The sequence below is a fragment of the Sinohyriopsis cumingii genome, chromosome 4 (genome assembly GCF_028554795.1).
Source record: "Sinohyriopsis cumingii isolate HCF-2022 chromosome 4, ASM2855479v2, whole genome shotgun sequence".
Lineage (NCBI taxonomy): Eukaryota > Metazoa > Mollusca > Bivalvia > Unionida > Unionidae > Sinohyriopsis > Sinohyriopsis cumingii.
Window position 1 is genome coordinate 86,468,243 of NC_142964.1, and position 12,291 is coordinate 86,480,533.

The 12,291-nt window shown below is 35.4% G+C and overlaps 1 protein-coding gene across 3 annotated transcripts in view; it reads left to right on the forward strand.

Moving 5' to 3' along the window:
* The window catches only part of LOC149801596 (uncharacterized), an 85,101-nt gene extending 72,810 nt beyond the window's left edge, over positions 1–12,291 (forward strand). For 2 of the 3 annotated variants that reach the window (XM_089955850.1, XM_089955849.1), the window contains exons 16-21: positions 2,463–2,558; positions 7,298–7,465; positions 8,223–8,628; positions 9,256–9,388; positions 9,757–9,830; positions 11,309–12,291. In XM_089955850.1, the coding sequence (XP_089811976.1) occupies positions 2,463–2,558; positions 7,298–7,465; positions 8,223–8,628; positions 9,256–9,388; positions 9,757–9,830; positions 11,309–11,355 (924 nt within the window). In that variant the 3' untranslated portion in view covers positions 11,356–12,291. The remainder of the gene's footprint in view (positions 1–2,462; positions 2,559–7,297; positions 7,466–8,222; positions 8,629–9,255; positions 9,389–9,756; positions 9,831–11,308) is intronic. The other variant, XM_089955851.1, reaches the window with a different exon arrangement.

Here is a 12,291-nt window from a genome sequence, read left to right on the forward strand (position 1 = left end):
TTTAGTCAATTATGTGATTCTGCCTGCAAAAAAAATAGCACCAGCCATTTGCAGCTGGGGGCTAATTCTGATGTCCTTTTGTCTCCAATTGGCTGTTTGAAATTTGTCTATGATGTGTGGTCAGAGAATGTTGTTTCTTGAAAATTTGGAATTTCCTGAAACCATTTTTGGTGTAGGCATTGGATAGCTGCTTTATAAAAGGCCTGGCAAATGTATTCCTACCCTCATGAAATCAGAAGATGCTTTATCTTCTCAGAAATTGACATTATAACATTTTGTTATGTCTTTTTCATTGACAAATGAGACAGACCTGATGCATTGATGAAATCTAATCTGGTTCTCACCATTTGCAATGTTTTTTTTAGTCACATGACTATGCAGATCTTGGAATAAAAGTGTTGGTAAAAACAATGACTATTTCCATGGACACAACACACTTCAAGTAGGATTAATCATGGTCATCATTCGTGATGTCATTTTTTAAAATATTTTTTTAAACACATTTTATTGGTATTCATATCTTTATTAGGTCTTTCATAAATATTTATGGTGGACATGTTTATAGAATTAGAAAATAAGAAAAGAAAACCACCATCATTACCAATAAAAATGTGGTGGATAAATTATTAAAATTCTCCATAAATGTTACTCTTTTACTTGTGTATATGTTCATTCTTTCATTTTTAGCTCTTCTGATCATGAACCAAGAGAGCCACCACAGTGGTTATCTTGAAAATCTTGTTATCATTACTCCTCCTGAACTGATGATCACATCATCACTAAAAGACTGCTTATGATGTATAGTTTAAGCCTAAATGAAAATAGTACAGATTTTGACATCCAATATGGGTACCACAGCAGTCATCTTAAAGATGTTGTAATAGCTACTCCTGAACAGAAACTAATATTGACACAAAATTTCACCATAAGACAACTTATTTAATTGGTCCTAAATGAAAATGGTACTGGTCTGATGTCCAATATGGCACCACAACAGCTGTCTTAAAAATCTTAGCACTACTCCTTGTAAATGAAAAGTAATATTGATGTAGGGTTTTCACCAGAAGACTGCTCATGATGTTTAGTTGGTCCTAAATGAAAATGATGTTGCTTGCACATCCAGTAGGCCACACCAGTGGCTATCATTAAAATCTTATTGCTACTCCTCCAGAATGGATGGTCATATCAACATGGAACTTTGCTAAATAACTTTGTACCATGTCTAGTTGGTCCTAAATAAAAATTATGCTGTCTAAACTTCCAATATAGCACCTCAGTGGCCTTCTGGAAAACCTTGTTATCACCATTTCTCCTGAATGAATGGTCATATGAGCATGGTGTTTTACTGCAAGATTTCTTATGGTGTCTAGTTGGTTGCAATTGAAAATTTTGCCAGTCTGACTTCCAGTATGGCCACCACAGTGGCCATCTTGAAAATGTTGTAGCTACTTGGATGGCTGGTCATATTGATATTTTGCTTTCATCAAAAGATTTCTGATAATACCTAGTTAGTCCTAAATGGAAATGATGCCAGTCTAATATACAATATGGCCACCATAGCAGCCTTCTTGAAAATTTTGTTATCATTACTTCTGTAAAATAGGATGTGATGTCATCATGGGGTTTCACCAGAAGATTTCTTATGATGGCTTGCTGGTTCTTAATGAAACTGATGCCAGTCTGACATCCATTATGTCCACCACAGCAGCTAATTTGAAAATCTTGTTATTGCTGAAGAATATCAGAGACGGTTTCAGATAAAAGGAAGAAATGGTCTCATCTTGAATTCCTGGAAATTCTTTTTCTAGTAGAGCATCATTCCCTTTGAGGGACTCTTGTTTCCTTCCTTCTTTAATAACCATAATTATATGGATTTATTAAAAATTGGATCAATATTTTGAGTGACACAAATAAAATACATTGACAACTAACTAATCATATGTCACACACCGACATTACAGAATTAATTTTTAATTGATGTATCCAGCCAGGCATCCATCTATTGTTGAAATACATATTAATACAAGAAATTATTTCCCAACCCTTGTTCAACCCAAATCATGTCACCTTGTGAGTTCTGCCTTCTCCCTCCAAGAACTTCTCCCTCTTGACCCATGGAGAAGTGATTATTTTCTGTAAAATTCTGACCTAGCTTGAGCCCTACCCATAAAGTGATTTTATTTTAAAGTTTCTGCAGAAAATGTGCAGCTGTCTTTAAAACTAAATTGACCCAGATCTATAATTACATTATATGCTGGCAAATCTGGATCTAAGATGAATTTTTGTTTATGATTCAAGCAGACAGATCCTAATCAGCCATTACATTATTCAGCTGCAGATCTCTGTCCATGCTCTTCCCATTTTGTACACATAAAGACAGGTAAGCATGGTTACAAACTGTATAGTATTTTCTACACCTAGAGATGGGTAAGTACGGTAACAAATTATATTGTATTTTGCAGGAAGCCAGTTGGAGCTGCCAAAGATGTACATATATGAACTCTCCCTCTTTTCCCACCTGTGAAATGTGTTTTGAGGAACGAGGTGTTTCAGCTGGGGTAAGATATTATGTTTTGCATGAATGCAGAAGGCTTTAGCAAACCTTGAATTTGGTAATAAGTTAGTGCTCAGGATTCTCACTAGAATTTTGAAAGATGGAGGCCAGGTTAAAGTTCCAGCACTAAAACGATGTGTTTCAGTAATGAGACTTTTTTCTTTTGCAATAAATCATAAATATAAAAATGTCTCAGATCGCTAATGTTTATTCATTATGTAAGTTCCATAATTAATTATATGAACCTCTCAGTTTCTTTGTTCTTCAGTTTTCTTTATCAGAATTTGATCTAATATCTACTTTGTGTTTGTTAATCTCACAATAGTCAGGCTCATCTTCAGCCTTGCACTTGGTACCAAAGAAAGTATATGAAGTTTCCATCAGAAAATTACACATTTGATAATCGATAGAAAAAGACAGCATATCTGCACATGACACTGAAAAAAATCTGATTTGAAGTTTATTTCTATTTTGCAAGTGTTCTTTATCAGAGAAGCAAAAAAACCCAGTTTTGTGTTAGGGAAGAATACAGAAAAGTTACAATATCTCTGTACTAAATAAATCATGCATCATGGATTACTTACTCCAGTGGATGGAGACAAAGAGAGGCAAGGGATTAAGTGTCCACTATGAGGAGTGGATGTCCAAGGCTAGTGAAAATCCACTCAATCTAGTGCAAGTCCATGACAGATTTTATTGCAGCTGTAGTGGGTGTCATGGCACCCCCCTCTAATTCTGTCATATTATTCACTCAGCAAGTCAACAAACTAAACAAACAGATGGTAGAAACCTGATGCCATAAACCTGACCATGGCAGATGTCAATTTCATAGCTTTAGCTGTGCAAACTGTATACAGTGGTAACATTTCTTGTGGTATTTTTTAGAGGCCTAGCTGGGGATACATAAGATGAAGGTGTGTAAGATAGACAAAATACGAGGTTTCAACTTTATTGGATATATGACAGAGCAGATATCAGAAACATTGATCGACTACAATGTACATCGTAGTTGATTGAGTTCATGTGTGTGTACGTGTAAGCATATACAGAAGTGGATACTGTTCAGCATCAAGTGTTAACTTTGATGTTCTTATTTCCATACTTTATCCAAGACCTACATTGACATTGAAAGCAGTAATAGAAATAAAACTCAAAAAGAGATTTCAAATGCAGTACTATCAATATTGTACAGGGGGCCCCAAGTGGCTGAGTGGTCTAAAGCGCTAACTGTTACAGATCACTGCCATCTCACCTCTGTCTGCGTGGGTTCGAGTCTCGGGTTCGGCCTATGTGGGTATGTGAGAAAACTTGCCAGCAGCTTCTCGGGGGTCGATGGTTCTTTCCGGAGTTTTCCTGGGTTCTTCCACCACCATTAATACTAGCCACCATGTATAGCCTATCTTGTCCTGAAAAATGGCGTTAAACCCAACAACAACAACAACATATTATACATGTATGATCATGAACAGTGGAACATTATGACCTGTGTAATAACTCTTTCAAAAGTTTTTTTTTTCTAATGTGACATTGTATGTTATAATGAAACAGATAACGAGTTATGCCAGAAAAAGTTTTTTCTGAACCTTAACTCTTTAGCTTTTTGCTTGCAATCCTTGGAAAATTTGTTCATATGCATGGAAACGTATATACTGGATTGACTCTCATGCTCGATCAGTAGTTATTCATATAATGAACAAAGTGATTTCAGTGAAAAGTTACTTTCTGTTATCCATTCTTTTGCATATCTACATGCATCAGAAGGCACTGGCTGAAGAATGACATTCTTTCTTTGAGGTCAGTCACTACTCCTGTTACTGTAGCTTCTAACCTCCAGTCATCAACAGTCAGCAGAGTTTCTACCAACTACTATTCAATGTCACACTTCACTGTTTCATAATGCACATTAACTAATGAATGAAAATATCATAGAACCACACAACTTTAAGCTAAAAAGATGTTTGTTTGTGAAAAACAAATTTGGACTTAGAAATTCATTTAATATCAACTTCTAATATTATCTTGTATTATGGTTGATATGAAAAACTAAATATAATTGAGAGTATTTGCTTCATCCCCTGTGCCTCTGTCCCAGCCTACACACCCACTCCATGCTTCAAGCTATATCCCATCCCCTCTGTCTCACTCGCAGCCTACACACCCACTCAGTGCTTCAAGCTATATCTCATCCTCTCTCTCTCTCCCAGCCTACACACCCACTCCATGCTTCAAGCAGTATCCCATCTCCTCTGTCTCACTCCCAGCCTACACACCCACTCCATAGTATAAAATGTGAATAGAGTAGAAGTCTAAAATGATTTACCTTCAGACAGCTCCTAGCAGCAACTGGTCAGTGTCACGCTTTGATGTTTCAGAACAAACACTGTTGAAAGAAAATGTTGTCACAGAAGCAAAAATGTTGAATAAAAATGTTGCTTGTTGTCACAGAAGCAAACACTGTTGAATAAAAATGTTGCTTGTTGTCACAGAAGCAAAAACTTAAAACTAAAGATATTAGCTTGTGAAAAATGAATTTAGACACAGAAGTGCATAGCTGTTAAGTTCTGATATTATTGCATAAAACTGGTTTATAGCAGTATATAATATTTGTTTTATTTTCCCATTTAGGGACCAAGCATTTAAATGTAACAGCAAGTTCTAATGATCTGAGTCACATCTAATATTATCACTTTAAAAAGAAACATTAACTTCTGAAAGAAAACATGCATCTTTCTTTGTAATAAAGTGTTTTTATTATATACAAGTGACAGATTGAGAGAAAGAGAAATTATGTACCATAATTTTTTATCGGTGTTACCCATAATTTGTATCACTGACTTGAAAACAGGCATTGATAATTAGAGAGCATGCATTTTTAAATATGCTGCAGTTATCATTGGAATCCATATGCTGACAAAATTTAGAAATAAAATTTTAATCCCACTCTTTATTCAGAATATGTATTTTCTTAAATGGCTGCTTAGCAGTTCATTTTCTATTTAACAAGAATTTATATAATAAATCGGGTTACCAACCTGCTATTACTGTGGTTTTCTTATTTTCTTATTATCTGTGGTTGAATCTGGTCATAATTAACATGTATGAATGTACAACTTTAGAATTGTAATAGATTGAATGTTGAATGAGTGAGTAGGCAGGAAAGAATAATACAAATGTTTTCCATAATTTTCATTTAGATTATACATGTTAAGAAAATGCGATTGTGTTATATACTGCATTGTTACATGCTGCTCCTTGTTGCTTCTGACCTTCATCAATTTACAAAGAATTATGAATGAAAAACTTATGAACACGTGTTTGAGACAATTCTACATGTAACATCTGGTTCATATTCAATTTTCTTTTTAAAGGATTTATGAAAGTGCTCATTACTTGTTTCATAATTTTTGGATGATTTCTTGCTAACATTTACTTAACAATACAGTAAATGTGATTTGATGTTAATATTTGTTTTGTCAGTGGTGTACAAAATGGGAAGGAAGATTAGTTGCACATTTTTCTTCAGTTTATCAGTCTGTCAGTTGTTGTTGTAGGGTTTAACACCATTTTTCAGCACACAATAGGCTATACATGGTGGCCAGTATTAATGGTGGAGGAAGAACCCGGGAAAACCCCCGAAAGAACCACCGACCCACGAGAAGCTTTCTCACATACCCACATTGGCTGAATCCGAGACTCGAACCCATGCAGACAGAGGTGAGATGGCAATGATCCATAACAAAGAGCGCTTTAGACCACTCGGCCACTCGGGGCCCCCTCAGTCTGTCAGAATATCAAGGTTAAGTAGCAGACTTCTCTGTAAAAAGATTTAGTAATCAGATTTTATTAGTACATATCTTTTGCTTGTACCTATATAGTAATCAGATTTTAAGCAATACAGTCAAACCTGTCTAAAGTGGCCATCCATGGGAAAAGGCCAAAGAGGCCTTTGTAGGCAGGTGACCTTTCAAGGCAGGTTCAGCTCTCAAACTTGGTTCATGACAAATGCATTATTAGTAGTAGTAGTATCCTTAGTAGTTGTAGTAGTAATATGTCAAGATACATGTATTTAGTGTAACTATTTAGCAAAAACAAAATAATAAAATAATAGTATAAAAAGTTCAACAAAAGATTACTATCCTCCCTCACTCCGTCATGTACATTACATCATCACTGATTCTTCTATCATTGTCATGCATCAAAGTTTGATCAATTTTTAGCAGTTCCTTTGATTCACATCCAAATTTAACTATGATTGGGGAACACAGGACTAACTTTTTATTAGGCTAGATGGTGTAATGTGGCTATTGATTCATGTCATATATATATATATATATATATATATATATATATATATATATATATATATATATATATATATATATATATATATATATATATATATATATAAAACATGCCTTGCTCATCAAACAAAAGAAATTTAATTTGCATTCTTGTAATGGTTACTGCTGATATGCTCCATTGGCTGCAGAAGACAGGGTGAGACCACTGCTTTGTTAAGAAATACATTGCTTCTGACTGCAAAAGACAAGTGACCACTGATTACATGACATTTAAGAAGAAAATTTTCTGGGAAGAAATTAGAATGGCTGTTGTGACCAGGTGACCGCTGAACTCATGTACCATTAGGACAGGTTTGACTGTACATGAGTCAGAATTGAAGGTCCACATTTCTTGATTTATCAAAGGAAATCCCTTTCATTCAAGACTTTAAAATATTTTTAGAGTTGGGATTGGTTGTGCCCCACATGCACATTTAGAAACAATAGGATCATATCAAGGGAATGCTTGATGTGTGGCTGTCCCGATGATCCGCAGCGCACACTTTTTCCTGGAACTGGACATGTTATTGGACGTTTGCAACCAACACAAGAAGTGGATAGTTCAGCTAACGTTAGTAATTTGTGATGATGAGAAACTTGCATGTTCTTTGGAGGACAGAAAAGAGAGAGTGAGAGTGAGCCAACATACTGTTCTTATGCAGTTCAAGGAAAGCAAGCAACAGGAAAGAAAATTGTTAATGTCAGTTTTTTTATTAGAAAGAAACTGTAGTCTTTGAAATAAAAGATTCACCAATGACAAGGGAGGATTTATAGTGATTGAGAGAGCGTACCTTAAAGTAAAAATAAATTGCCAACATATATGAGGCACACTTGATTCAGAGATTGTGATGTTTGTATTTTGTGCATGAATTAAAACTTTATTTATTGTTTATCACACCAAAGGTATGTTATTTCAAAGGTTGGTACAGGGTAATAATATTTTTTCAGAGTAGATTTGTTAATACCCAAGCTATGGAGTGATCATTTATTTGTATATGTTTATTTCTGTGATATTAATATACAGTACAAGAGGTAGTTCCATGGCAAATCCCATGTATGTACAAAACTGGGTAAACAAAATATTTAAATATTTCACCATAATTTTAACTTTAATGATTTGACCATGATCCCTACCCAGGGACCACAAAGGAGGTGCCCAAAACTAACAATGATTTAGTCATGCAAATGGTCGCTATATGGGTGACCTGTATACCAAGTTTTCCACAGAGTAGTTTGGGAGGAGATCTGGTTATGTACCAATGGAGGGTATCACAATGTCCTCCAGATAAAGTGTCGAGATGACTGACAATGTGTTTTTTTTATATCAGCTTGTGCAGAGTGAGGTTGGAGTGCAGCAACCAATGGATTTCTTTGGCTTTGAAGGTCAAGGTCAAATGACAGATGATTCAGAGTCAGAAGATGAAAGTCAAATAGAGGACAGGACATTCAGGCCAACAGATGGTCCAGGTTATGAAAGTCAGGTGATGGATCTGTCAGAACCTGAAGAAATTACGAGTGTATCCACATTACCGGAACCAAACCAGCATGAATCTTTGCAGACACCACTGACACCAACAAGACAACAACCTGATAATAGCCCCATACCAAAAGTGGTGCATGTCAAAACTGTTGAAGAGCAAGTTACCACCTCATTGGATTTGGTCAGAACAGAGAACAACATAGAATCACCCATGGACACTGAATCAGAGGAAAGTTCATTTGAGGAGGGGACAGGTAAATTCAATTATGGCATGATATTACAAAACTTAATCTTGTGGATTGGTCTAGGACTAAGACTGGGAATGCTACACGAGTCTATTATTTTTAGCTGTATTGGTCATAGACCAGGAGAGCTTATGGGATGATCTCTTGTCCATATTTCATCCATTCATTAGATCTGTTATAGCTACTCCCTAACTACTTGGAAGATTGCCATGAAACTTTACACACACATTCATCTCCTGATTTGCTTGGTCTTAAATGAAAAAAGATTAAAAATCTCAGCACTCAAGAATAATTGAAGATGGTTACAATGCTTAACAGTTAAAAAGAAGAAATAGTTTTAGTATTAAATTCCTGGAAATTCATTTTATACCAGCACTTGTTGATATTTTCCTGTGAAAGTCCAAGTCTAGCAAAATACTGGATAAGTTTGGTGCAGATACTAAGTGCTGCTAGGTGGTATTGAAACAGAAGACATTTTTAGCATTAGTGTAACATATATATGTGTAACTATAACCTTTGGCATGTAACTGAAAATTCCTTTTATGCTACATACAGAACAATTTTCATAGCTTAATGTAAATAGAAATCATGACAACACTTTACACTAAAGTCAATAATTCTGTTTCTTTTCTTCAGAAGGCTGTTTTGTCTGGCAGTGGCAGGATGAGAAAGGCCAATGGAGGAATTATGCTAAGGATATCAACGAAAAGCTGGAAAATATGTACCGTCAAAAAAGAGGATCATGTGTTATTAAACATAATTCACTGACGTGAGTATATATCTGACAAACAAGGGACAAAAGCTGTTTAAGAAAGAAGAACCTGTGACTTTTCAATCCTCATCTGTCAGACCTAATCAGTATTTATTTACCTTTCTTACTGACTATTCAAATACTTTTAATATTTTATGCATTCTTACTGATTACCTGTCATAAAGGATCATATGCAAGTGTCCATTACATGCTGCAAGTGTGAAAATAATGTGATGACATTATTTAACCTCAGTTTTATTTTGTAAATGATCCATTTGTTTGCCTGACAGTTTGCAATTTCTTAATTTTTATAGATGAGAAAATTGAATTGCTTTAATAACGTCATGTTTGTGCTATAGAGTAAACATCAGTTTCATGTTTTGCAGGGAGAGGGTTATCTTCAAAACCATGAAACAGAGGAACAATGAGCTAAAATTGGAACGAGATGTGCGAAGAGTTGGTATGTATTGCAGTGTGTCTGGATGCTAAAATTGGAACGAGATGTGCGAAGAGTTGGTATGTATTGCAGTGTGTCTGGATGCTAAAATTGGAACAAGATGTGCGAAGAGTTGGTATGTATTGCAGTGTGTCTGGATGCTAAAATTGGAACGAGATGTGCGAAGAGTTGGTATGTATTGCAGTGTGTCTGGATGCTAAAATTGGAATGAGATGTGCAAAGAGTTGGTATGTATTGCAGTGTGTCTGGATGCTAAAATTGGAATGAGATGTGCGAAGAGTTGGTATGTATTGCAGTGTGTCTGGATGCTAAAATTGGAACGAGATGTGCGAAGAGTTGGTATGTATTGCAGTGTGTCTGGATGCTAAAATTGGAACGAGATGTGCGAAGAGTTGGTATGTATTGCAGTGTGTCTGGATGCTAAAATTGGAACGAGATGTGCGAAGAGTTGGTATGTATTGCAGTGTGTCTGGATGCTAAAATTGGAACGAGATGTGCGAAGAGTTGGTATGTATTGCAGTGTGTCTGGATGCAAAAATTGGAACGAGATGTGCGAAGAGTTGGTATGTATTGCAGTGTGTCTGGATGCTAAAATTGGAACGAGATGTGCGAAGAGTTGGTATGTATTGCAGTGTGTCTGGATGCTAAAATTGGAATGAGATGTGCGAAGAGTTGGTATGTATTGCAGTGTGTCTGGATGCTAAAATTGGAATGAGATGTGCGAAGAGTTGGTATGTATTGCAGTGTGTCTGGATGCTAAAATTGGAATGAGATGTGCGAAGAGTTGGTATGTATTGCAGTGTGTCTGGATGCTAAAATTGGAACGAGATGTGCGAAGAGTTGGTATGTATTGCAGTGTGTCTGGATGCTAAAATTGGAACGAGATGTGCGAAGAGTTGGTATGTATTGCAGTGTGTCTGGATGCTAAAATTGGAATGAGATGTGCGAAGAGTTGGTATGTATTGCAGTGTGTCTGGATGCTAAAATTGGAACGAGATGTGCGAAGAGTTGGTATGTATTGCAGTGTGTCTGGATGCTAAAATTGGAACGAGATGTGCGAAGAGTTGGTATGTATTACAGTGTGTCTGGATGCTAAAATTGGAATGAGATGTGCAAAGAGTTGGTATGTATTGCAGTGTGTCTGGATGCTAAAATTGGAACGAGATGTGCGAAGAGTTGGTATGTATTGCAGTGTGTCTGGATGCTAAAATTGGAATGAGATGTGCGAAGAGTTGGTATGTATTGCAGTGTGTCTGGATGCAAAATGATTATTCTTCTCAAGCAAATGTTATACCAGTATATGTTGGATTTTAACTCATTTAAAAAATAGTATGTATATATTTATGTTTTCCTCACTGTTACATGTTATTTATATGTTATGATGCAGAAAAACAAATATCTTTTTCTGTTACTTATCTTAGCATGATAACTCATAAAGATAAATACATAATTTAAAAGAGCTTTTTTCTTTCTCTCATCAGAAATTGACCCAAAGATGATGGAAAACTTGGAAAAATGCTTGAGATAAAGTTGCAGTCTCCAGGATAAAAGCAAATTTAATAAAAGTAATACCTGCCACACATAACCTGTACCTTATACACTGTCTTATATAGAGGTATTGGAGTGTATTAGAATTTGTGTATGAACTTTCATAACAATAATTATGCTGGCTTAGTCTGAGAAATGAAATAGCTCAGGTTATGGTTCCACTATTTGCTTTAAGCCATGCTCATGTATGTAGTTGATTTACTACTCTCTACCATGGAAGATAACTTTGGTCTGTTTTCAAAATTGTATTGATGGTGCGGGAGTGAGTATAATTCAACAATTATGACAACGTTCTTAGATCTGTCAGTGTCTAAGGTTTGACATTAATCTTATGTACATGTTTGAGAAAAAGTGGACACTTTCTTTTAACTTCAACAACCTGTAGAATAGTACAGCAAAACATTGTATCTGCCATTTTGTTCTGTATTTTTACATAATAGTTTCAAGACTGAGTAACACCGATTTTTGTTGATGAGCATTTGCACACATTTTTATTTGTGTCTCACAAGTGTGTCAGTGTATGTTTGAGAGAGTTTGTATTTATAACTATTAATATAGACTGTGTGAACTAGGAGTTAGGACTCTTCCACAATTATCTATAACACCCAACATATTGGGTGGTGTTAAAGGGAATCTAAAAATGTTGAAATGTCTATTTAAGAAAATGATATTCATAAAATAAGGAATTATATACAAAACAAAATCTCTACTGTTGCCATTTAACAAACCCAGGTATGTTAGAATTATAAAATAACAAAGCATATTTTGTGATATCTGTAGTTTCTTTATTATATTTTCTCTACATATTTTTGGACATTGATCATCAACTTTTGTGTGCCTAGTAATACTATCACCATCATCATCATCATTATCACTTCTAACATTTTGAATAAAACAACTCTTAATAAAACCTGAA